The sequence below is a fragment of the Heptranchias perlo genome, chromosome 13, assembly GCF_035084215.1.
Source record: "Heptranchias perlo isolate sHepPer1 chromosome 13, sHepPer1.hap1, whole genome shotgun sequence".
Lineage (NCBI taxonomy): Eukaryota > Metazoa > Chordata > Chondrichthyes > Hexanchiformes > Hexanchidae > Heptranchias > Heptranchias perlo.
This window is the reverse complement of record NC_090337.1, coordinates 21,095,005-21,122,996: the sequence shown is the minus strand read 5'-3', so window position 1 is coordinate 21,122,996 and position 27,992 is coordinate 21,095,005. Positions and strand designations below refer to the sequence as shown.

General features: G+C 40.6%; 1 protein-coding gene across 1 annotated transcript; it reads left to right on the top strand.

The window, feature by feature from the left end:
* The first annotated feature begins 6,424 nt into the window (after positions 1 to 6,424).
* On the top strand, positions 6,425 to 21,393 carry LOC137331758 (apolipoprotein D-like). Its single transcript, XM_067995740.1, has 8 exons — positions 6,425 to 6,541; positions 12,249 to 12,370; positions 15,253 to 15,341; positions 17,731 to 17,769; positions 18,548 to 18,576; positions 18,947 to 19,045; positions 20,478 to 20,497; positions 20,695 to 21,393. The coding sequence occupies exons 1-8, from the start codon at positions 6,425 to 6,427 to the stop codon at positions 20,924 to 20,926; spliced, it is 747 nt and encodes a 248-aa protein (XP_067851841.1). The 3' UTR covers positions 20,927 to 21,393.
* The last annotated feature ends 6,599 nt before the right edge of the window (positions 21,394 to 27,992 follow it).

The following is a 27,992-nucleotide window of genomic DNA, read 5'->3' as shown; positions in this document are numbered from 1 at the left end:
GAGGAGTCTGAGTTTACTAGCTACATTTTAGAGATCATCTTATAAAGACATTTCTGAATTAAAAAAAGTAATAACATGACTTTTTTGTTTTAAAAGAAAAACTATCCATATATTTGATGATGGTGGGGGGAGGGGGGAGGGGGGTGCGGGGGTTGGTGCAGAGACCAGAGACTGATATGGGGTTGCAGTGACTGACCTCTGCCTTAGTTTTTCTATTTTGAAACAGAGCTTTTAGTAGAAGGGCAGCAGTAAGCCGTACAGTGATGGAAAATCACACTGTTGACTGGAAATATCAGTCTCATGTGCAGCTTGATCTTACTGTTTGTCTGATCAGTGCTGTTTTTCTGATGCCTCTTTATAGTAACACCTGCCTATGTTCAGAAAGAAAACATTGAATCAGAATCATGTGACGAACCTCATTTCAATTAGAGCTGCGTGTTTTTAAAAAACCAACTAAATATGTAATGTTACAAAATCCCATGTCTGTGCAAAACACTTCAGCAGTCAAGGAAGTTCAGCCACCGATCTTCGGGTAAGCGTTCTCCAAGGCGGCCTTCGAGACACACGACAACGCAAAATCGTCGAGCAGAAATTGATAGCCAAGTTCCGCACCCACGAGGACAGCCTCAACCAGGATCTTGGGTTCATGTCAAGCTACACGTAACCCCACCAGCGAAAAAAAGTTATCTGTTTTTAATACAACGGGTCATTCTCTCTCTTTCTCTTCCTTCCAGATGTTTCTCTCTCTCTCTCTCTGTCTTTTGTTCTGGCCGTTTGTATATTCGGTGGTCCTGTATGTAACATCTCTCTGTCTGAACACTTTGATTGCCTTGACAACGGGCAGTTGGAAAGATTATCTGTAATCACCAGGTATTGTTCTCTGACTATAAATGCGGTAACCTTCAAGGAATCCCACACTTCACCTGACGAAGGAGAAAGCCTCCGAAAGCTTGTGATTTTCAAATAAAACTGTTGGACTATAACCTGGTGTTGTAAGAGTCCTTACATTTGTCAACCCCAGTCCATCACCGGCATCTCCACATCAAAATATTCCAGACTAAGGTGTAGGGAATTGGGTATGGAGATTAATTACAGAAGGTATAATGAAAACAAGCTTTTTCAGTATGTGATACCTTTCATTCTGAGTTGGGAAGGGGTGTTAACCTTCCCCAGAGGGTTTTGCCCCTTCATCTATTCCTTTAGGATCCATTTTGTACTAGATACTCTCTATAATGTACTATTAGTGGCACCTGCTGGCAAGTGACTTGCTTTAGAATATGTCCTTTTATACATTTTCCCTATTAATAAGAGAAATCTAAATAATATTGGTAATCTGAGGACATGTAATATCAGTGAATGCCCCTGTAAAGGATGTAGGCTGTATCAGAGTGTTATGGAGACGGCAGGGAGTATAGCAGATAATATTATTGGATGGTGTATATAAGATTGGTTGTAATGAAGGACAAAAGAGATAGTGGAGGATACTTTAGTAAGGGATGTGGGATATCAGTGAGGGTTTTGGGTGTATCGACGAGTGTTATAGCGAGAGGTGCAGGGTGTAATATTATAATCAGGAATGCATCATTCTCAGACTGTTCTAATAATAGGTGCAATATATGTCAGAAAGTATCATATTATCATAGTATGTTACAGCACAGAAGGAGGCCTTTCGGCCCATTATGCCTGTGCCAGCTCTTTGGTAGAGCTAGCCAATTTGTCCCACTCCCCCGCTCTTTCCCCATAATCCAATAATTTTTTATCCCTTCAAGTATTTATCTAATTCCCTTTTGAAAGTTATTATTGAATTTGCTTCCACCGCCCTTTCAGGCGATGCATTCCAGATCATAACAACTCTCTGCATAAAAATTGTTTCCTCATGTCGCCTCTGGTTCTTTTGCCGATCACATTAAAGCTGTGTCCTTTGGTTATCAACCCTTCTGTCACTGGAAACAGTTTCTCCTTATTTACTCTATCAAAACCATTCATGATTTTGAACACCTCTATCAAATCTCCTCTTAACCTTCTCTGCTCTCAGGAGAACAACCCCAGCTTCTCCAGTCTCTCCACATAAGTGAAGTCCCTCATCCCTGATACCATTCTAGTAAATCTCTTCTGCACTTTCTCTAAGGCCTTGACATCCTTCCTAAAGTATGATATCTAGAATTGAACACAATACTCCAGCTGAGGCACTACCCATTGTTTTTTTTAAAGGTTTAGCATAGCTTCCAAGGAGAACCAACAAATAATGCCATAGAATGAGGAATGGAGGTTTAATTTCTCCACATTGGGGAATTCCCAAACTCAGCATTACTTTCACTTTGCCCATCCCAATTCTTTTCACTTCTTCTGAAGCAATGTTGCATGCTTGCAGTCCTCTAGTTTCTCACCCAAGTGGCCACTGTTCATGTGTGAGTCTAGGCAGTGAGTATTGGCAGGCTATTCAGTTATATGGAGTATCAATTTCAAGTCTACTCCTGTTCTTTTGTAAGATCCATATACACTCACCTTTCAGCAAGGATCACTAGATAGCAATCTTCTCTGCACTGCATCCTGTGCTTAAATGTCTCAGCAACCAGACTTGAAGCTGGAATTTCTTCGGAGCTACTCCCATTCCACTGTCATAACTGTAGTGAAAACCCCTCAAGCAAGGTCCACCCCCGAACCGCAAACTTGTCTGTTCTCTCCACAGATACGGACTGACCTCCTGTGAGTTTTCAGCATTTTCTGTTTATGTTGCAGACTTCCAGCATCTGCAGCATTTTGCTTTTTGCATGTTATGGTGCAACCTTACCTTCATGAAAATTTAGGCTGGCAATGGTTGCACAGTACATTACTGATCTCAGTTATGCTTTTGTGATATGGTGGAAAATGGAAGCCGTGTACTTTACCACTGACTGAGAGGGAAAGTCACAAGGAAAGTCACTATGGTCCATTTTCATACACTCCCAGGAGTTTGCTCCATAACATTATTTCCAGAGGCCTGGTGACAGGGTTTCCACCATGGGAAGATACGTGGTACGGAGTGATCGAAGGAAGGCTAAACATTAAGAATGTCAAGAAAATAAAGCATAGTGCTCCTTTAAAAACAGTTCATGTGGAAGTTGATATTTCTGTTTAGATATTTATATCTGATCCCCTGTATACTGTGCATTATGTATCAGCTGGAGGTATGCAGTGGTAGGTTTGTTTTGCTGATAGAACTTGAACCCTCCTCTTGCTGTTCCTGGAGTATATATGTGTGTGAATGGAGAGCAGCTTTTTGGTGCTATAATATGTTGTACTACGGGACAGTAGCAGATGATTCATGTGTGTGATTCTCCTTTATTTAGCTTGAGTCCTTGAGCAGAGGCCAAACACTCGCCTACAGAGAGGTAGCATAAATCATTGGGGTGATTTGCCTCATGTCACACTTGGGCATCTCCTCACTGCCAGCTCGAAAACAAGAGAGGCAGAGGCCTGGAAGTAGGCTGTCCATGTTCTGTACCAACTGACAAATGATCTGTGGCATTGGGATTGAGAACAGCTTAAATTAGGAGGGAAAAAAAATATTTTTTTTAATGGGAGGAATGAATTATTAAATCCACTGTCAGTTCTAGCCTAATATTTTTCCAAGGAACTTGAATAGGTTTGTCCTGTTGATTTCAGTGAAGGGGTGGTATGTGATATAGAGGGGGACTATTGCTTGTGGTATTCCATGATAAATAGCAAGGCCCTATCATAAATCCTCGTAACAGTTCTTAAAGATAAGGCTGTAAGAGCATTAATTATAAGGTCACATGGTAGATTCTTGACCTCCGACTATCCATCTTGTAAAGCAGGCACTTTGAGGAAATGAGCAAAAAAAAAGGGTGAGTAAATCAGTATGGCTCCTGCACATTCATTATTGACCAGTTAAAGTAGTAAAGGCCCAGCAGCCCATTGATGCTGGAATGGTACATGCTATGGAGATGCTTAGGTGGGAAATTTTTAATTTTGAAGAGATACTGGAAGGTTTATCTGTCTCATGGCTAACGCCACCAAACAAAAAAAACATTAACTGGTTATTATTTAATCGCTGTCTGTAGGATCTTGCTGTACAAACTAGTCTCTTTTGCCTAGATAACAATCGTCAGCGATTCATTGAATGTGAAGTATTTGAGCTGTTTCTGAGAGCCCCGATAAAGAGCTATATAAATGCATCTTTCTTCAAAGCTAGGGGCTGCACTTCCAACAAACGCAGAAAGCGACAGAGTTGTTTGATGAAGATTCTTCATATAATTGTATATTGCAATAAATTATACCATCTTTCATCAAAAATAATAAAGTTGAGTGCGATATGGAGCACTTTGGTGAAAGCTAGAAATTTTCTACATTACCTGCTGCACACACTTGTGCAGACGTGTACATTACTGGGATCTCCCTTGGGGACGGGGGATGGGAATGCTTTTACCTGGCTCTGTTAGGTAACTGATCTTGTTCTTTGGGTAGCGCTGACTTGGATATAAGGACTCGTTGTGGGTCTGCGCACCAGACACCGGTACACATCAACTGGGATTCGGAGTCAGCTCCAGATCCACAGCAACATCGCCGTTCAGTCTCCACTTTGTTCTAGGGTAAGCTATTGGGGGTTGTTACAACGCGGGGGGTTATTTTAACGGAGAAGGGTTTATTCTAATAAGAGTGGTTTACAAGACTCAATCCCTCAATTGCAACCAGGAGGCTTCCGGCACACGCCCACCTGCAGAAATGTGATAATTTTGTCCAACATTCTGCCCATTTTGAATGAGTGCCTGGTTGTGTTACTGAAGGAATCGATTGTCGGAGCGTTTGCTGATTGGGGATTTTAGAAGAAAACCATTGGGACCTCTTGGAAATGAATAGAGGCAGTGTATTTACACGGAGAGATTGGTAATCTATTGAAGGAGCAGAGTTGGTTTATTAGACCGTGCGATTTGATTGGTACCCCACTGAAATGAATAGAGTCTGGTTCATTTACACAGATAGACTGTGTTGCATTGAGGTGAGTGGAGCCGATAACGACCCGAGTTACTAAATTCACAGGTTGACGGTGAGCTGGGCATGAGTCCTTTCAACTGATAGGGAACAGGATGGTAAATGTAGAATCTTGTAATGTGTTTATAGAGAGCGCTGAGACGTGATGAGCGACAGAATATATTCTTGTTTACTGCTCCAGCTGTTTAAATATCGTTTCGAGATTAACGAGTAAGAAAGGCATTAAAAAATCCTGGATTTGCAGGAACGACCAACAAGTGCTGGAAACTGAAATGTATGCAGATGCTGGAAATACAACAGTAGGTCTGTCATCTGGGAAGAGAAAATGGAGGGAAATGCATCAGGTTGAGACACCTCATCAGAACTCAAGGAGATCTGTCCAACCTCTCGGCTGAGATTGGTGTAGGGAAGTCTGAAAGAGGAACGGAGAATGCAATAATTCAATGAGTCACTATAATTCTGCCATTTTAAAAATGAAACTAAACATGGCAATCCTTTTGTTTAAATAGTGATTTTTTCCTTACATAATGGATGGAAATGATTGGGAGGAGCTGGATTAAAATACTCAGTTGGCTTGATAAAGCCACTGAGGCAATCTGATTATCCGGCATTATTAGTTCGTCTCTCCTCATCTCAGTGGCTCCCAATGTTTTCATCAGCACTTATATATTTTTATAAAATCTTTAGAAAGAAATAAAAGCAAAAAGATCTTTTGTTCATAATTCGTTGTTGGATTTATAAAGGAGGATGTTATGGTGATTCTTTAAACAGGGCGAGGCGTCCTTTTTAAAAGACCCCTTAATGGTGATTCTCTCTCTAAAAGGGCTACCTTTATGCAGACTTTCACTCTTTTAAATGGGTTCTGACTAAGAGTTCCCGGATACAGCTATGCTCCCCACACAGGTAATGAGAGGGAAAATATCAGAGGCCAACTTTACCTCAAGGTGAAGAGCGACATTGGCACTGTCGATCAATGGGTCAGCTGTGTGCTTTCATCAAAAAATAATGCACGGGTAGGGAAGGAACCAAAAGATGAAAAGAAACACTTTTTACAATAGGGAAAATAAAAAACAAAACGAAGCCTGGGTAAAGAAGGAACCTGTGTACTCGAGTCTGTCCCATTCACCTGAGGATTGTCGATGCCTGGAAATAGATATGGCAAAATGAAAATCAGTGTTTAAAAACATTCCTTTTTAAAGTTTATGTTCTTTTTTTGACATTTTGATGCAGGTTAACGCAATACACAACATGCAACCCAGGCTGCTTAAAAAGTGACTGCCCTCTATGCTACACTTTAAACAGACGCCACAGTTTCTCATTATCTATTATTCTCAAACGCCACTCTCCTGTTTCTGAATGCCAAGATCAGAGTGATGAGGTTGAGAAACCTAATATAACCTCTTTGTCTTTCAGATCCTACCAAGACGGTAACATGAAGGGGTTACTATTGCTGCTGTTAGCTTTTTCCATTTGTTTCACCAGAGCTAGCACGTCCAACAAGGGCCAATGTCCCCAACTATCTTTGCAACAAAATTTCACTCTAAGAAAGGTTAGTAGTTAATAACAATTATATGACATCACCAATTCCTTTACATCAAGAGATATTCCTGGCAGCCTCTAGAAATGTTAATAAACAACACTAATCAATGGGACTGAATCGTACAGTGCTTTAGCAAATGGCTCTTTCACCTCTGGGACCTGCATTTCAATTCAGCCCAGCCTGATGAAATCGGTTCTTCTCTCCTGTTGGTAATAGAAGTCCTATGTGAAATGAGTTTTGGTTCTTACAATCTGGTTCATCTGGTGGGTGCATTATTCAGCACAGATCAGTACTAAATTAGCAGATTCACTTAAAGAGGCCTAAAGTATGGTTGTTGTACCTACCAAATTTAAATAATTGCAATAAGAAGTCTTCTTTTGAGATTGGGTTTAAGACAAATGTTTGAGATAATTGAGAGAGCTTTATTCTGGATCTGGGTGTGCTATGCCCGAACTGGAGTCCTTGATGCTCACAATGGTTGACAAATATGGTTCCATTCTCAAGCATTGACATCTACCCCCTTGATGACTGCAAAATTTACACAAAGAAACAAACAATGTAGAAGAAGCTACCAAGCACACCATATGATTAGTTCTGAGTCATTGCTAAAAATTACACTGTGTTGTCATCTGGTTGTATCCACAGCAAGTAATACCACTAAGCTTATTTCAGCCAAATCCTCTGCTTTAGTGGTAATCATTATTCATCGCATAATGTCCTGGATGTTTTTCTTTAACTGATTTCTGTTAAGAGCATGTTAAATAGCTCACTGATGTCTCAGTACAATTCAGCTATATAAACTTCTCAGAAATTTAACTAACAAAGCTAACCTTTCCTATGTAAAACTGTTTGCTTATGGATTTTCAGAGGGAGTATATTATTAATGATAATTTCATAGAATTATAGAATCATAGACTGATACAGCACAGAAGGAGGCCATTCAACCCATCGTACCTGTGCCGGCTCTTTGAAAGAGCTATCCAATTAGAACAACTCCTCTACTCTTTCCCCATAGCCCTGCAAATTTTCCCACTTCAAGTATTTATCCAATTCCCTTTTGAAAGTTATTATTGAATCTGCTTCCACCACCCTTTCAGGCACTGTATTCCAGATCATAACAACTCACTGTGTAAAAATTATTTTCCCATGTCTCCACTGGTTCTTTTGCCAATTGCCTTAAATCTGTGTCCTCTGGTTACTGACCCTTCTGCCACTGGAAACTGTTTCTCCTTATTTACTCTATCAAAACCCTTCATGATTTTGAACACTTCTATGAAATCTCCCCTTAACCTTCTCTGCTCTATTGAAAACAACCCCAGTTTCTTTAGTCTCTCCACTTAACTGAAGTCTTTCATCTCTGGTACCATTCTAGTAAATCTCCTCTTCATCCTCTCTAAGGTGTTGACATCCTTCCTAAAGCGTGGTGCCCAGAATTGGCCACAAAACAGCTAGGGCCGAACCAGTGTTTAATAATGGTTTAGATTAACTTCCTTGCTTTTGTACTCTTTGCCTCGATTTATGAAGCCAAGGAGTCGTATGCATTTTTAACAGCCTTCTCAACTTGTCCTGTCACCTTCAAAGACTTGTGTGCGTACACCCCCAAGTCTCTCTGTTCCTGCACCCACTTTAAAATTGTACCATTTCGTTTATATTGCCTCTCCTATGCTTCCTACTAAAATGAATCACTTCACACTTCTCAGTGTTAAATTTCATCTGCCTTGTGTCTGCCCATTTTACCAGTCTGTCTATGTCCTCCTGGAGTCTCTTAAAATCTTCCTCATTGTTTGCTACATTTCTGAGTTTCACGTCATCTGCAAACGTTGAAATTATGCCCTGTGTACCCAAGTCCAGGTTATTAATATATATCAAAAAGAGCAGTGGTCACAACACCAACTCCTGCACACATCCCTCTGGTCTGAAAAACAACCGCTCACCACTACTCTTTGCTTTCTGTCCCTTAGCCATTTTTGTATCCATGCAGCCACAGTCCCTAATGGGCATGGGCTTCAATTTGGCTAACAAGTCTATGATGTGGTACTTTATCAAACGCCTTTTGAAAGTCCATATACATGACATCATCTGCACTACCCACATCAACCGTCTCCATTACTTCATCAAAGAACTCAATCAAGTTAATAAAATACAATTTTCTTTTAACAAATCTGTGCTGGCTTTCATTTATCAACCCATATTTTTCCAAGTGACAATTAATTTTGTCCCAGATTATTGTCTGTAAAAGTTTTCCCACCACCAATGTTAGGCTGACTGGCCTGTAGTTGCTGGGTTTACCACTTGCCTCTTTTTTGAACAGGGGTGTAACATTTGCAATCCTCCAGTCCTCTGGCACCACTCCCATATCTAAGGAGGATTGGAAGATTGTGGCCAGAGCCTCCACAATGTCCATCCTTACTTCCTTCAGCAACCTAGGATGCATCCCATCCAGACTGGGTGACTTTTCTACTTTGAGCTCTGCCATCTTTTAAGTACCTCCACTTTATCTATTTTTATCCCATCCAATTTCTCTACTACTTCCTCCTTTATTTTGACATTGGCAGCATCCTCTTCTTTAATGAAGATAGGTCCAAAGTACTCATTTAGTACCTCAGCCATGCCCTCAGCCTCCACAAGAAGATCTCCTTTTTGCTCCCTAATCGGCCCCACCCTGCCTTTGACGATCCTTTTCATCTCAATGGTTTTAATACACAATGCAATCAGCTATAAGACCAAGGGGAGAAAAATCCTCTTTTGTTTCAGTTCAGTTGTCTCCTCTTGATAGTACATACTCTATGTTGTTTCTCACTGAAAACAATTTGAACAAATCAACTCCATAACTTGCATGGCTTAAATTAAGAATCTTTCTGATGATTTGTGGTTGGAAAAACGCAGCAGTAGCAGATTTCCTTTAAGTGCTGGTTGGCACACATTATTCAGTACAGAAAGAAATCTTTTTGGAAGGGGAAAGGAGCGCAAGATTATCTATTAATGTACCATGCACTGCGTATGAGTTGCGAGCTTGGAGTTTTGTACTCAGCTGATTAAGAAATGTGAAGAATAAATAAAGCACATTTCAGAGTTAGAAGTTTAGGGCTGGATTGTCTTAGTTCCTTACTTTTTTCACATATCTCAATCAGGTGCATGAGCACTTTGGGGGTGGGGTTCTTCTGGTCTCCCACCATAATTCCACTGTTTCTAGGAGTTTCCTCTGCCTTGTAAGGGGCAGAACTTCCATCCACCCCTTACAAAGCAAGTGGCGACAAGGGGTGGGGATTCCCTAAGCCAGGAGTTCCTGCTCCTCAGGATGGAAGGAGACCTGGTGTAGTAGTGGAAGCTGGTATGCCAACTATGTGGCTGCGAACCAACCTCCATAACGGCATATGTGGACCACCAGTGGGATCCAGGCAAGGCAAGAGGCCTGAACCCTTGAAGAATTTTTAATTGAACAAAATATCGGCAATTTGGCACCCTTTTTCAGGAGGCTCATGAGAGTATTGGCAAGGTCGGAGGAGGCCTGGGCAACCCCTCCCCACATTGGCAGGTGGGCGCTGGTGTTTCTGGCAGGCATAGGCAAGTGGGTGCAGAAAAGTTCCTGAAGTGGTGCTTGTGTCAGCCTGACTCATGCAAAGCAGGTTCCCTTCCAGTGACCCTGCAAACTCTGGTGGATTCAGCGCTGGAGGACACCACTGAGATTATGTCTAGAGAAATTTCAGGGCCTTTATAAACATTAATCTTGAATTATGTACTGTTCAAATATAAGGAGTCAATCCTTTTGACTGAGGATTGTGTATGGGGCACGCACATGCTCGTGTGTGAGGTGGGAAGAGAGTGACTTAAGCACATGGCAGATTCTTTTACCTTCTGACCTCTGCAGCCAAATTCTCAATGTGTGTTACCGGTGCACAATTTTATAAAATCTATCCTACAGTGTACTGTATTAATTGCTCAGAATTTGGTGTCCTCTTTATTGGGGAAGTCAAACACAGATTAGGTGACCAACTACTGAACAGCTCTCCTCCACCCACGAGCGTGATCCTGAGTTCCCTATGGCCCACCTTGGCTTCTCTTCCATGCTTGCTCAGGTCTTTCTACCTTTGGCTTCTGATATTACCACAATCAAGCTGAATGCATACTTCAAGAAAACGATCTCAATTTCCTCTTGGGTACTGTTCACTGCTCTGGAATGAACATCGACTTTAGCAACTTCAGACATAAGAACATAAGAACATAAGAAATAGGAGCAGGAGTAGGCCAATCGGCCCCTCGAGCCTGCTCCGCCATTCAATAAGATCATGGCTGATCTGATCCTAAACTCAAATCTAAATTCATGTCCAATTTCCTGCCCGCTCCCCGTAACCCCTAATTCCCTTTACTTCTAGGAAACTGTCTATTTCTGTTTTAAATTTATTTAATGATGTAGCTATCTCCCTGCTTTGTTTTGCTGGATTGTCCCATTCATATTCCATTTTATTTCATTCTGTTATTTTTTGGAACTATTTCATTCAGCTCTTGTTCATCTATTGCCTTTTCATAGCCTGGTTTAGTTGACTTATCCAGTACGTTTTGCTTTTTTACAGCTTTTCAAAATCTGTTAATAGGCTTTTAAACCCATTGGCTGCCTGTTTGTAGAAATAGTTACCATAGAGCTTTACCTTTTATTCTGCCCTCTCTTCCTTGTTTTGGTCAGTCATATAAAGGTGTCCTCCTGCCTTTCTCCACTAGTTCTTATAAAGGATTTCCATCCAAAATGTTGACCCATCTTTTCACTTTCAAATACTGACAGACCTACTGTCCACCCTTTTTTGCTTACTTCACTCTCAACAGTAAGTTGGATTCCATAGAGATGAAAAGCGATTCTTTCTTTTGTACTCTATTAAATAAATTTTCCTTTTCAGACCCAAAGTCCACATGATTCCCCAGCATAGTGGAGGAAAGGCAGGTGATTTGCTCCGATCTTTCTGCCTATGGTGCTTTGTAACCATCTATTAAGAGGATTTGCAGGGAGCACTTCAACAATCTCATGCACGTGTACCTCCCTACCCTATGGAGAGGAACTCCTCCTGGTGTAGCTGAATTTGGTAATTTAGTGTGTGAGGAATCATAGATACAAACCCATTTCATGCCACCAGTGGACTGTTGCACCTTATATTGATCTTGCAAAGATATTTTTGCATATTGCCTTTTCAATGTTGACATGTCTTCTTATAAGTGTCAGCTTGACTCCCTGGTAGCAGTCTCCCCTCAGGGCCATAAGGTTCTGGGTTCAATTCCACTTAAGCACATAATCTAGGCTGACATTTCAGTGTAGTACTGAGAGAGCATTGCATTGTTGGAGGTGCTGCCTTTGGATGAGACATTAAACCAAAACCCATCTGCCTGCTCAGGTAGACATAAAAGATTCCATTATACTTTTTTGAAGACGAGCAGAGATTTCTTTCTGTGTCCTAACCAACATTCATCCCTCAACCAATACCATCAAATGGTCTTTCATCTCATTGCTGTTTGTGGGACCTTACTGTGCAAGTTAACTGCTGTGCATGTCTACAAAAACAACAGTGATCATATTTCAAAAATTAATGAATTGGTTGTGAAGCACTTTGGGATAATCTGAGGATGTGAAGGGTTCTAAATGAATGTGAGTTCTTTCTAAGTTACTGTTGGATCCTGAGTGATCTGTGCACTCAGGCTCATTAATCTAATAGTTTATGTTCTTATTTCACAGTATATGGGAACATGGTTTGAAATTCAACGACTTCCTACAGCTTTTGTGCAAGGCAAATGCACCGCAGAAAAATACACCCTGTTACCAGATGGTTGGATAAAGCTTCTCACTCAGGAGGTGATGTAAGTATTCCAGAAATAGATGGAGGGCAGAGCAATAGATAAAAGTCAAGAGCATAAATATGCTAACTAATATTGCAAACACACAATCAATTGCTTTAATAGCCTGTAAACAAATTTATTTTAAAATCAGAAGCTCTAAAGAAGCCCTTAAAGTTAATTTGGATCCTATTTATCCAAGTGTAAAGGCACTTTTTGCAGTGTTCAGGTATTAATGCTGTTCAGTTACTGTAGATCTGTCAATGCCCAATATTCACGTCTAATACTTCTTAATTTAATGCTAGCAGTAAGTTACGCGATGCAGTTATCATTTGTCAGCAATAACAACAACAACTTGCATTTATATAGTGCCTTTAACATAGTAAAATGTCCCAAGCATCTTCACAGGAGCGCAATAAGACAAAAATTGAAATCGAGCCAAAGAAGGAGATATTAGCTCAGGTGACTAAAAACTTGGTCAAAGAAGTAAGTTTTAAAGAAAGTCTTATAGGAGGAGAGAGAGAGGTGGAGAGGTCTGGGAAGGAATACCATAGCTTGGGGCTTAGACAGCTGAAGGCACGGCCTCCAATGGTGGGGCGAAGGAAGTGGGGGTTGGACAAAAATCCAGAGTTGGAAGGATGCAGAGTTTTTGGTGGGTTGAAGGGCTGGAGGAGGTTACAGAAATAGGGAAGTGTGAGGCCATGGAGGTATTTGAACATGAGAATGAGAATTTTAAAATTGAGGTGTTGCTGGACTTGGTGTGGGTTAGAATACTGGCAGCAGAGTTTTGGATAAGCTCAAGTTTATGGAGGGTGGAAGATGGGAGGCCGGCCAGGAGAGCATTGGAAAAGTCGAGTCGGGAGGTAACAAAATGACACAGTTAAGCACTTGATCAGGGCAGAAATAAGCTCGTAACCTTCACTGAATTACCATGTGAAATACTGAAGGTAGGGCCGGTCAGAAAATGGTGACCGGAGGAAGATAAAATAGGCAATAGGCTGGAGGATACCGATTTTTGGAAGTGAAATTAATCAACCAAATAGTTTAATGAGGAAGGAGGCTTGGCAAGTGATTGCTGAGTAGTTGAATGCAATCTCCAGGAGCAAAAGGAGTTGACGCAACATTAGAAAGAAGTGTAATGATATTAAGCAGAAATTACTAAAGAAAATGTCTTTAAAGGAGGTGCAGGAGCAGAGAGACCTGGGGGTTCACATACACAAATCTTTGAAGGTGGCAGGACAAGTTGATAAGGCTGTTAAAAAAAGCATATGGGATGCTGGTCTTTACAGATAAGGGCATGGATTACAGAAGCAAAGAAGTTATGCTAAACCTTTATAAATCACCGGTTAGGCCTCAGCTGGAGCATTGTGTCCAATTCTGGGTGCCACACTTTAGGAAGGATGTTAAGGCCTTGGAGAGGATACAGAGATTTACTGGAATGGTACCAGGGATGAGGGACTTCAGTTATGTGGACAGACAAGAGAAGCTGGATTTGTTCTCCTTACAGCATAGAAAATTAAGGGGAGCTTTAATAGAGGTGCTCAAAATTATGAGGGTCTTTGATAGAGTAAATAAGGAGAAACTGTTTCCACTCGCAGGAGGGTCGGGAACCAGAGGACACAGATTTATGATAATTGGCAACGGAACCAGAGGGGAGATGAGGAGAAATTTGCTTATGCAATGAGTTGTTATGATCTGGAATGCACTGCCTGAAAGGGTGGTAGAAGCAGATTCAGTAGTAACTTTCATTTTTAAAGAAGGACCCCGTGGTTTCAGGCGGTTGTCCCTGCCATCTACTCAGAAGAGCAGGTTAAAATTGAAGAGTCAGGGAAGGGAGCGGGACGTCGTTGGGTAAGTCTCACCCCCGATTTTGCCTGCCCGGTTTCCGCTGGGTGGGTAGGATTGAAATAGACCTTTTTGGTTGTAAACAATAATCTTGAACTAAATGGGTGCTCCACATCAACTGGCAATCCATAAAAGCAGATGCACTCACTTCATATGACTAGTGGGCTCCATGAATAATGGTCCAGCAGAACCCCCAAGCAACTGGCATAGATGGCCTTTTTCTGCCATTTACACCATTTCCTTGAGGTTTCCACCGGTCTCCTGATGGAGTTACAGTGGGAGATTGGTAGAAATCCCTATGGAATTTCAGGGCCAACATCTCTGATCAGAACAATTGAGTTCAACACATTTTTCACTTGTATGAGTGGAAGAAGTGTAGTGCACAATCAATAACTTTTTTAAGTAAAGAAAGTGGAGTCAGAGTATCTTAAATATAGAAAATAGAACTAGATTTCTCAGGGTAATTCTCAGTAACAAAGTTCTTTGCTTTTCCAAGCTCAGTGAGAAAGACCCTATGAGGCTGTGAATGTCTTCTACAGGAAACAACTGGACTAAAGGTTCTGAAAATAACTGGTTGTTGTTTTCAAAACTTTTCTGCTTATTGAGAAACATCTTAAATAAGTCCACGAAGACATCCTTTGATCAATAATTTTGAAAGCATTTATGATTTCCCTAGAAATACTGACCAGAAGAAATTTTGATGAACATTGCTACACACGGTGAACACTATTCCTTCATCTCCTCCATCCATCTTTTTGTAAAAGGTAGTATTGGAGGAAATTTTGTTTCATAATCAGTCAGCTCCCTACATTTGTGTGTTGTGAAAGGTGGAGAAAACATTTTCCTCCAGTGGCAGTAAGTGAATTGACTCCTGCATTTCTACAGAGGATGATAGATTGGTGAGTGAATTCTACATTTGCCTACCTCTGCTCACTGAGCCAGACCTGTTCATGCACTCCACCTGAGATCTCAAATTGTATTATTTGTTTGAGGCCACAAAATGCTGAAGTAAAGCTGTAAGGATTATTCTTTTTTAAAAAAAAATTCTGTGTTTTGTGCAGGAGTAATGGTTCTGTGGCAACTTTTGAAGGAGATATCGTTTCAGCTAGTGTGAATGAAACAGCTAAGCTTCAATTTAAAGCCTTCAAATGTAAGTACACAAAGATAAGTGGAATCCACCTCTATTGTCTAAAATTCTTGACAGGTTTTTCCTTTACATGTGAATCATCTTTTGCTACCCCGCTGCCACCTCCAAATAAAAGATGATGGGGTAGAAATGGAATTGACTTCAATGAAAGTGAATATCGGGTAGGCCATATAACAGGCGGCCAATGTGATACCACTCGCTTTGCACTATCACCCACCACGAATTTCTCCCCCGTAAAGTTAGCTGAACGCTCTAGGCAATTATTCTTTCATGCTCCGAGGGTTTCATTGGATTCAAGTAAAATGTGCATGGCCTCATCTCTTTCCCTACACATGGTGGGCGTGCCTTTCCCTCTGCCTATGAAGAACTCATTCTACTCCCTGCCTGGTGAGAATGTGTTTGCTTCTCCCACCCCTCCCCCCCCCCCCCCCCCCCCACTAAGGGAGCATGTCATTCTTCCCTCTTTTCCCTCCCTTCCGTGCAGAGACAGCATGTCTTCCCTTCTCCCTTCTCCACAGAGAGCACATGTCCTCCCCTCTCACCCCTCCATGGGAACTTGTCCAACCGGTGGTCTGTTTCCTCATTCCCTCGCAGAGGGAGCATGTGTCCTCCTCTCACCTCCCCATAGAGAGAACATGTTCATCCCTATCCTTCCCTCACACTGATGGTGTGTCCTCTCTTTCCACCTTTCCTACAGTGTCAGCACATCCTCTTTCATGCTGACACAGAAAGCACACATTCTTCAAAACTCCCTCACAGTGAGCATGCACTTCCCTCTCTTTTCATCACAGAAAACATGGATTCTCCATCGGAAGAGGGTCCTTCCTCACCTCCCTAATTGGAGAGACTACATCTTCCTTGGTCTTGCCCCACAGTGTCGTGTATCCCACTCTCCCAATCATATTGAACGCTTACTCCCTTTTTGTCCTCCACGAAAAAAGCAATTTTTATTTCCTTCCTCTCCCTCAACTGTGGAAGAACAAGTAATGGGCTGGATTTTGTTGTGAACAGCGCCATTCGTTAGTCTTGCACTTGTCCATAGACTTTCTATGAGCTTTTGCACAGGAAGCTACTGTCAAAGGGACAGCCAAACGACGCAGCACCCTCTACAGGGCATCTGGGACCTGTGTGAACAGGGCATGCAACTGTGTATCTCCTTAACCAATCAGATTGAAGAATCATTAATAACAGCGCAGAATCAGAACCAGGAAGCATAAGTTAGATTAGTGAATTCGATGTCAAATGAGGCACAGAAAGTGAAATAAAGAAAGATTGAATTAAGAGACAGAGATAAAAGAGACAGAAAGAAAAAGTTAACAAAAAATGTATTTACATTTCTTTTTTAAATGTCCAACAATAATTAAAATCTGAAGGAATGAGACACCACACTTGTAAAAGTTAATTTTCAGAGCCAGAGAGGTTGTTTGGCGGAATTAAGACTTATCACGCAGTTAAAAGGTTACTTAGACTTGAAATGACTTGACGTAACATTTCCTGGCGAGTTTAGTCCATATCTACGATGTCAGTACAGGAACTTCATGCCGTTCAATACATTTGAATGGTAAGTCAGCCGGCGAGATGCCATTTTCATGTAGGTTTTGGAGGAGCAGCGCATCTCGAACAGCAACTTTCTGATTTCTGCGTTTAACTGCGCATACGTGGTCGCCAGAAGATACTGTTTGATTTCCACATAAATAACGGTGAGCACTGTTAGCCCCACCGTTATATTTACAGCAAAATCCAGCCCAGTATTTATTTTTTGACACCTGTTTGATGCATTTTGGAATGAATTGTGATTAGAAACGATTCACCCCACAATAACAATAGCTCATGCTGATAATACAGGTGGCAAGTTAAAAATCTACACCCAGGTTTGAAGCTCAGCTCTGGGCCAAACAGGATGGTGAGTTTTTGAACAGCTCAATTAAACCTTAGCAAATGACTGGTAGATAGTTCTATGACAAGAGATTGGAGTTTATGGTGGGGGCTGAAAATTTCAGCTTCATTGTTCCATTATTATTGGTTTCTAAATCATTTCTAATTCATAACACTGTTAAATAATTTTATTCTTGGAAGAAAGTTAATCTTTATGAAATCCATTCTTACAATAAATTTAGTAAATCTTACCTAATGTAGATCTTTAAGTTTTGACATTTTCTTATGCAAAGGTTTGCTGGATTGTTGGGAAAAAATCTATCCCTTGATTATTTGGGCGAATATGTGACACTCTTCACCTTCTTCAGATAGGATGAGAGACTGGCGTTCACTTACCCTGAATTTAGGTTGTTTTACTTTTAAAGTAATATTGATGTTTTTTCTTTTAGTTTTGATCCTGTTTGGCATATGTGGTTAGTGTTCGTACATTAATTTTTGTTTCATTTTGTTAATTCAGCGGGAGCTAATCGGTTAAGACACTTTAAAGACTTTCCAGGTATGTACTAAAATATACAACTCTCTGAATAATAAGTGTAACATCGTTGAACAAATGAAATCAGATCCTGTCTTGGAATGTTAATAATCCATTTCACTGTATCAAGTAATGGTCATGTTATTTCTGGTAATTCACTGATTGTTTCTCATTACATTTGCAATGATTATGTAACATTTGTTAGTCCTTCGGTATGGGCAATATCATTCATTGAGGGTAAATCAAGATCAGTTAATATTTGGTAATGATTTGTTTCCACCAAAATTTCTCATGATGCAAATAGATAGACATAGGCTTAATGTATAAAGCTCTTCTGGGAGATAACTGGCACACAACATTTGCTGCATCCAGCCCACTGATGGAGTACTATGGTGTATCGACAGCTATTAAGGATTGATACAATGCAGAATTCATGTTCTCAGGCACACAACTTAGAAGGGACAGTGTGGAAAGACCAGGCCAAATAGGGAAGTGAATATCTCGCAGAAGGTCACTTTCTTAAGGTCACTTATGAGGCTTCAGAATGTTATTGAAAGATTGTATTGAAGTCAGTTGTTATGTTTTTGGGTTTTTACTCTAGATATTTTTCACATAGAGGCTGTTTTCTCTTAGCAAACCCTCAACTAGAGGTCAGACTAAAGTTTCCTTCGAGCTTTCTTTTTGTATACCTGTAAACTTTCTTTCAGTATGACTCGACATTAATTAGGAGTTATTTTCTGTTGCTGATGGGCTTCCTTTGTAGATTAGAAATGCTTCACTTTCTTTCTCTTTATTTTTAAAGATTGTTTTACACCTGTAGCAAACGTCAACGTCTGGAATATGACGAACCTTTGCTGGATGCAATGCAAGAGAGGCAGACAGATATAGATATAGATAGATGCAGGTAGTGTTATGTCAATTGTTCATTCCTCTTTATCCCACATTATATCAGAAGAATGCAGGGTCCTCCTGGGTAGAAAGTTCTCTTCTACTGATCAGTGTTAATGTGACATGGTGTGTTACTTTTTCCTTTGGTTATAATTCTTTGATTCTATGACATCTTTGAATCAAGGTCCATCTTAAATATTGGAGCAGCTCTATCACCCCATTTTGTAGCAATACAGTGAGACAATCTGACCTGGACAGTCCAAAGACCCAGTCCTCATGACCACATATTTTTATTCTCTTGTTTTGTTACTAGCCTTACTTCTTAAATGATGATGTTGAATCATTCCTTTATGCTGTTTCATACTTCTTCAGTGGTTCTGCTGGTGATTTGGCAACAGGGCTGTTGAGTGAAGTAAATATCTATACATATAAAGCCAATTGGACAACCTGTGGACATCAAAGTCACAAAGCTAGGGCTCCCTGGATGACTAAAGATATCGGGATTAAAATAAAACAGAAAAAGGAGGCTTTTGATAAATATCAGCTTCATAATTCAGTAGAAAACCAAGCTGAATACAAAGAGTACAGGGGAGAACTGAAAAAGGAAATAAGAGTGGCATAGAGAGTGTATGAGAATAGATAAGCTATAACATAAAAGGGAACCTAAAAGTCTTTTATAAACATATAAGTAGTAAAAGATGGTCAAAGGAAGGGTGGGGCCGATTAGGGAGCAAAAAGGAGATCTTCTTGTGAAAGCAGAGGGCATCGCTGAGGTACTAAATGAGTACTTTGCATCTGTCTTCACTGAAGAATAGGATGCTGCCAATGTCAACAGTAAAGGAGGAGGTAATAGAGAAATTGAATAGGATAAAAATAGATAAAGGAGGAGGTATTTAAAAGGTTGGCAGTGCTCAAAGTAGAAAAGTCACCCGGACCGGATGGGATGCATCCTAGGTTGCGGAGGGAAGTAAGGGTGGAAATTGAGGAAGCTTTGGCCACAATCTTCCAATTCTCCTTAGATATGGGGATGGTGCCAGAGGACTGGAGGATTGCAAACGTTACACCCCTGTTCAAAAATGAGGCGAGGGATAAACCCAGCAACTACAGGCCAGACAGCCTAACGTTGGTGGTGGGAAAACATTTAGAGATATTAATCCGGGACAAAATTAATTGGCTCTTGGAAAAATATGAGCTAATAAATGAAAGCCAACACACATTTGTTAAAGGCAAATCATGTTTGACTAACTTGATTGAGTTCTTTAATGAAGTAATGGAGAGGATTGATGAGGGTAGTGTAGTTGATGTTGTGTATATGGACTTTCAAAAGGCGCTTGATAAAGTGTCACATAATAGACTTGTTAGCCAAATTGAAGCCCATGGGATAAAAGGGGCAGTGGCTACGTGGATACGAAATTGGCTAAGTGACAGAAAGCAGAGAATAGTGCTGAACGGTTGTTTTTCAGACTGGTGGGAAGTGTGCAGTGGTGTCCCCCAGGGGTAGGTGTTGGGACCACTGCTCTTTTTGATATATATTAACTGGAAAAATTTGCAGGGGATTGGGATTAATTGGATAGCTGTTTCCAAGAGCCAGCACGGGCGCAATGGTCCTCCTTCTGTGCTGTATTATTCTATGATTCTATGACAAGTGAGACTGTCTGTAACCAGCTGATGGAGATATTTTTCACATCTCATTGTTTGCCATGATGTGTTGTAGTTTTTAAAAAAAGGTTTATCCAGTTATTGAGGTTAATTCTGTTATAAATTGGTTAGCCAAGTGGTGAAGGATAGAATAGTAGAGCCTGGTCTTCAGTTGCTTCCAAGCCTTTGTTCACAGGGATCTCTCTTACACACACACCACACCCTAGATAAGCTTTCATATAAAAAGGATACAAGAGAGTCTCCAATTGACACACACACACACATCACCTGAATACAATTAGCAATAATTGATATAAATCACATGATACAATTAACATTTCTATGATCTAGGTAGCCGATGGAAATTACTTGCTTTATCCCAGATTAATATTCTGTGTCCTGTGTTTTCACAGAATTATCCTTTATGCCATACTGGGTATTATCCACCGACTATACAAGTTACTCCTTGGTATACTCCTGCTGGTCCTCCTTTAGTTTTAATTTGAGACACAAGGAATATGCCTGGATTTTGTCAAGACAACGCCACCTACAAGAAAATACCACTAACTACCTGCGTGATATCCTGATTTCAAATGATGTCAACATTAAAGATATGGTTATATCTGATCAAGAAGGTTGCCCTGCATACACATAAAGAGGTGATCAGAATCCATACAAAATCAACACTTCAATCTGTATCAAAATCAATTGATCTTTAGTTTTTATGATTGCACTTTATAACTGAGTTAGTATAACTGGGCTTACATCATATGTGTTGTTTTTTTGTTGAGCTGTGAACTGAGTGCAGTTTACTTTTACTAAAAGTAACAAATGCCTCCAAAGCATGGTCAGTTGTCAACATTTGCCCCCATTAAAATTAAAGTGAGTAGCGAAAACACTTGTGGTGATTTTGAAACCCTGATCAATCCATCATTAGAAGTTGTTGAGCCACAATACACATGCACTGGCATGTTTTTTCCAAATTACAAAGGACTTGGCTGAGCTAATGCTATCAACTAGGTGGCATAAGCAGGTAACTGACCCATTAGTACTGATGTACATGAAAATACTGCACAAACCATCTCATCCTTTGTAGTCATGACTTACACAGTTTGACTTCACTATGGGGTAGATTTTCAACTTGCAACCCAGGTGTAAAACTGGCATTGTGGATCAGTTGCTCATTATAGAAACCACCTGATTTTCATTTCCATTAATTTCAATGGAAATAAAAGTCGGGTAGTTTCTATAACAGGCAGCCAACCGATCCACAACTCCAATCTTATGCCTGGGCAGCAAATTGAAAATGTACCCCAGTGAGTTTTAGTTCCACAATTATCTGACTGCCCCATTTCAGTTATTCTATCACAGTTCTATTTGATTTAACAAAGTGCGCAGTTTTTAGAACTTACATTGTTAGTTGAGTTGTCATGCATGCTACCATTTTACTTTGTGTACTGCGACAATACAAAAAACTTGCAGCAATGAGTGCTACTCTTGGCAATAAAAATATGAAACTAAAGTGGTTATGTTTCTTATAATCAACTCCATGGTATCCGTTTGAATGGAATTGTATATTTTTTTACACTATTATCAGTGGAATAGTGGCAAATTTAGAAGTGAGTGTACTCTTATATAATGTATTAGATATATTTTCTGTGGAGTCTAGTGATGTGCCCCCCCCCAAAGAAAATAGTAATTTTTAATACTTTATTTGATGATTTTTCAAGTATAACGGAGCAGCCTTTACCTAGCTCTCCATTTATCCATCTTATATTAAAATTAGTAAGTTGAGAGCAACATAACACACTCCAGACATTATACTTTGCTACTGATGTAACAGTGTTTAAAAAATTCTTTAAAAAAAGCTACTTAATGCTGTGTTTTTCTGAACTGACAAGCACTTTAGAATGTGCAATGTTCCCTAACCAAACAACAATTAAACTCTACGTGATCTGAGCTGGTATTTATTTCACAACAATTAGGATTTGGTGCCTTAAAGGAACACAGCTCCACATCAGAATAATACATTATGCATTGCATGCTATTCTTTTCTACTCTTATGAAACTGCTTACCAGCTGATTTCAACAGATCCAATATCTAACTATGAACATGAGGAAAATCTACCTGTAAAAAAGCAGAAACTGAATGAATTTTTTTCAAAATCCTTTAGGCTGCAACAAGTCAGAACTCAGCTATTACAAAAATTTACTAATAATAACAAATTAAGAACAGAAACTAAACCAATCAAAACAGTTTTTAATAAACCTTTGACATTTTACTTTCTCACAAACTCAAATGTGCAGGGCTCAGAATAAGATTTCTAACATAATAAAAACAAAAATTACATACTTCGATAACATGATTAAGCATATCTATAAAATTGCATTTGTGTCTTTGAGCACTTTACTTAGTGGTTTTACGTGGAGGCCCAACCTTTCTCAAAAGCCTGAGGTTGGAGACCATATTTTTTTCCAGAGGTTTCACTCTGCCAGCTGAAGGGAGTTACCAACTATATCTGTGCCAACAGTTCCCAGGCTGCCACAGTCTCAGCATGTGCAATGTGGAGCATCTCCCAACCTACACAAATCTGTGTCTCAATGCAACTGGGAGAGAAACATTCTTCATGCCTTAACAATGAGTAAGTTTGTTTGTCCAAATGAATTGGAATCAATCTAAAACATGAATTTTAAATCATTTTAAAGGTATAATTTCACAGGAAATCCATTTTAAAATGCTTATTTTTTACTTCAGATATGTAAGGAAAGGATTAATCAGAATAACAGCAGAAGTCTGCTATTGGCTTGGTGTGATTTAATAATGTAGTAATGCTTCTTAAATTGTAATGTCTTACAATTGTACAGCTACACAGCAATTCTAAGGTGGTGACCTACCGAACCGTTGAACTGACAACTGACACAGCAGTTAAATTAATTGGAGATTGGAGATGTGCCTGTCCCAAGTTTGAGAGAACTGTAACACTGAGATAATTGCAGCACAAAATATCTGTACAAAACATTATCTTTTTAATTAGAGTTTAGAACCAAGGGCAGACTTTTAAATGGAAATTTCATTTGGTGAAATAGCAATTATAGGTAATAAGAGAAATATGCGATAAGATAACGAAATTGATCTCATTAGCTCAATGGAAAAAAAGTTTGATGGTGAGGAATTCAGCTTACACACAAAGTTATTGATAAGGTATAGGTTCTTAGTACTTTCTCCTTGTATGTTGTTTTTAACTTTTGGGATCATCAGCTAGTGGGATAACATGCTGATGATCACGTAGTAGGGGTAAGAGAAAGGTACGAAAAGTGATGAATTGTAACGAGAATGTGGTTTCAAAGGCTTCAATCAACCTGAATACTGAGTTCAGAACAGTAATGCATTAGAGTCCGCAACCTACATCACCAGGTGTATGGTTGTAAGTACTATTTTAGTGTATGCTTAAGTACTATTGCATGTACTTAGTAAATCTATGAATGCTTAACCTTAATGTTTCAAGAACTTTATTGATTTTGAGGAAAGAGATAGAACATCTGATCATAAATAAATTCTCTAACAGAGAGTTATGGATAAAGTGACAGAGGGAGGTGTTTTTAATTTGTTTATAGTGAGAATTTGAAAACAATGATTGTTTACATAAAGAATGATTTATGCCGCTGAGGTGGGTAAGGGAAACATTATTTGTTTCTTCCAGGAATCAATAAAAATACACTTCACTGTCTCCTGGTATAAGACTTGAAAACAAAAAGCTAAATATTGCAGATGTTGGAAACATGAAATAAAAACAGAAAATGCTGGAAACACTCAGGAAGTCAGGCAGCATCCATGGAGAAAAGAAAAAGGTTAGGTTAATGATTCAGGTCTATACCAGAAGATGTTACAGATGAACAGCTTATAAGGAAGATCAAAAAAAGGGAAAAATGGGGCAGGGAAAAATGACCACATACACAAGAAAAGAAAAAGAATGATCCATAAACTGTTCTCCATCTAATCACTTTACTGATAACTTTTTATCTTTTTTTTGTCTGTAGTTATTTTTCCTGACCCCTTTTCCCTTGCTCTGTTCCTCCTTATGAGCTGCTCATCTGTAATATTTCTCCCAACCTCTGCAACCTTCTCCAGCGCTCAGTGCTAACATGTGCCCTCCATTCTTCTGGCTCTGGCCACCTTTCATCCTGCCCCCCTTTGCTCCACCTTCAGTGACAGAGCTTTAGCCAACATAGCCCTGAAGAGATAGCAAGACCCAAACAACATCCAGACTTCGGCTGATAAGTAGCAAGTAACCTATGCGCCACACAAGTGCCAGGCAATGACCATCTCTAACAAGAGCAAGTCTAACCACCTCCCTTTGACATTCAATGGCATTACCATCCCGAATCCAACACCATAAACATCCTGGGGGCCGCCATTGACCAGAAACTTAACTGGACCAGCCACATAAATGCCGTGCCTACAAGAGCAGGTCAGAGGCTGGGTATTTTGCGGCTCACCTTCTGACTCCCCAAAGCCTATCCACCATCTACAAGGCGCAAGTCAGGAGTGTGATGGAATACTCTCCACTTGCCTGGATAGGTAAAACTGCAACAACACTCAAGAAGCTCGACACCATCCAGGTCAAAGCAGCCCGCTTGATCGGCCGCCGATCAACCACCTTAAAAATCCACTTTACACTGCCGGCACACTGTGGCTGCAGTGTGTACTATCTACAGGATGTACTGCAGTAGCTGGCCAAGGCTTGTTTGACAGCATCTCCCAAACCCGCAAACTCCACCATCTAGAAGGACATGGGCAGAAGGTGCAGGGGAACACCATCACCTCCAGATTCCCCACCAAATCGCACACCGTCCTGACTTGGTCATATATTGCCATTTGTTCATCGTCGCTGGGTCAAAATTCTGGAACACTTGACCTAACAGCATTGTGATTGGGATGTTCAGGTTCGTTCTGTAACATTTCTTCACAATATCTTCACTGGCGTTGCCCCAGACGGTGAGGTCCTGTCGATTTTTCTCTTTCACCAAATCCGACACCTTTTGAATGAAGATGTCATTGTTGGCCTTTATGTTGACGTTGACTGCCGTGTTGGGAAAGGCTTCGAACGCTTCCTTCACCACATGGACTGCAGCGGTTCAAGAGAAAGCGGCTCACTGCCACCTTCTCAAAGGCAACAAGGGAAGGGCAATAAAAAAGACTCTGGAATGCTCTTACTAAACACCTTGCTCTTTCACCTCTTTCAAGAGACTTTCCAAAACCTTTCTTTTTGACCCTACCTTCATTCCCCCCCACCCCCATCCCGTACTCTTCTCCTACCACTGCTGAGCATTCATTTCTGCCTCGGTGAAGCATTTAAGATGTTTTACTGCATTAATCATGCTATATAAATGTAAGCAGCTGTTTACACTGAAGCAAAAAGGATGTTGCTGACAGCTGGAAATCATGTGACTCAACTTGGTTCACTGTGTATAGTTACTTCAATCTTTTATTTTTTATTTTGAGCGGGTGGAGGAGGGGAACTTGTGTTTATACAGGTAAGGATGCTAGTACCGGGAATTGAATATTTTCCACTTTTGGCACGCAGTGCTAATATAAAGCACTCCCAGGACATATAATAATGTTTGTTCTACTCAACTTGGCCTACTGGTAAAAGCCTTGCTTCTGTATCAGGAGGCTATGGGTTCAAGTCCTGCTCCAAGACTTGAGCACATGATCTAAACTGACACTTCAGGGCTTCGTCCTTGACCCAGCCATTTCTGCTGCTTCATCAATGATCTTCTCTATGTCATAAGGTCTGGAGTAGAGCTGTTCACTGCCAATTCGTGTTTGGCTCCATTCACAACTCTTTCAATAATGAAGCAGCCACGCCATCCTTCAGCTAGACCAGGATTGCATCCAGGCTTGGGCAGACAAATGGAAGGTAACATTTGCAACAACATAAGTGCCAAGCAATGATCACGTCTAACAAAAAAAGGCTTAACCAGCACCCCCTGATATTCAACATCACCATCATCACCGAGTCCCCCACCATCAACATTCTGTGAGTCACCATTGACCAGAAACTTATCAACACTCTGGTTACAACAGCAGACCAGAGGGTTGGTAGTGTGTGACGAATGGCTCACCTCCTGACCCATCAAAGCCTCTCCATCATTTGCCAGGTGCAAGTTAGGACTATGATGGAATATTCATCACTCACGTGGATGGGTGCAGCTGCAACAACAGTCAAGAAACTCAATACAATCTAAGATAAAGCAACCCGTTTGATCAACACCCATGCCACTGGACTCAATATCCAATCCCCCCAACGTACCTCCTACCATCGAGAAGGACATGAGCAGCAACAACATGGGGACATTGTTACCTCTAGATTTCTCTCCAAGTCACACATCATGCTGACTTGGTCATATAGAATAATTTCTCCCTCGTTGCAGGATCAAAATCATAGAATTTCGTACCTATAACCATTGTGGGAGCACCATCATTACAAGGACTACAACAGTCTAAAGAGAAGGCCCACTACTACTTCAGGGTGAATAGGGATGGTTAATAAATGTTGCCTTGCTAGTGTCATGCACATCCTGAGAACAAATAAACATTCAGCAGAAAGTTGTCATCAAGACACTGTTGTATCATATGTTGTTCTTCTCTTTCTTAGGTGTATCACATGAAGCAGAGTTGAGCTAAGGAAGCCAGAAGAAACTTCCAGATATTACACAAACTGTCCCTCATTCTGAGCCTGCACAGCACCTTCTCAGGTAGATCCACCCTAGAGATTTGGAAAATGAGGTTGAGGACAATGTACTGGTTGATAAACAGAACAGAACTAAGCAGCAGCAGGTGGTAGTGGCACATGATGAACGAGAACTTGCTCTCTGGGGTACTAGCTTGTGTCCCTCCTCAGTTATTGAGGACAAGGATCCAGACATCAGGGGTCTTCTTTCTCAAACCATGAAAGATGGCTGCAACCATTGCAGACAGTGCCAAACAACCTTTCGTAGTGTGGCTAATCAATTGCTCACATCTGGACTGTGGATTGTCTTAAATAAAGTCATCATGACTACTGCCCTGGAAGTGGGCATTGACCTGCACGATCCTGTGCAGACGGTCACCGACCAGTTGCACAATGATGGAGTGATAGCTTGTGTGGTTCATCAATTCACAATTATTAACTGCAGGAGCAGGTAAGACCACATTTGTGCGATCTATGGCGCATTAGACTTGGGAGAATCTTGTAATTTGGAATAAATATAGCACCTTGTCATGTAGTTGCCAGTTGTCCATGGGGAAGGTGATGATGTTATTAGCTGTGGCAAACACATCAGTCACCTGCTTGACACATCTGTTCTTTGTGCATTAACTGATGTTACTGAGGTCCCCTGTGACAGCCTGGAATGAACCTGAGACACAAAAGTTCAGGCAGTGGTGATCTTGACAGCCACTGGCAGTGCCGCGGCTGATTTGGAGTTGGCTGCAGGTTACTTGCAACAGAAGTCTTTCACAGCCTCCCTGGTAAATCTTCATCTATGCATACACTGTTCCTCAGATAATTCCAGCAAGTCCATCTTTGCCATCTATGCAATTGGGAGGATAATATCAAGTGCCCACAGTTCTCCTCTGTTGTAATCTGACATGGCTGGTATCCCTCCCATCCTCTTCAGAAGTTTGAGTCAGACAACTGCTCTTCAAAGGTCCCAGATGAAACTCAGTGATTTGAAAA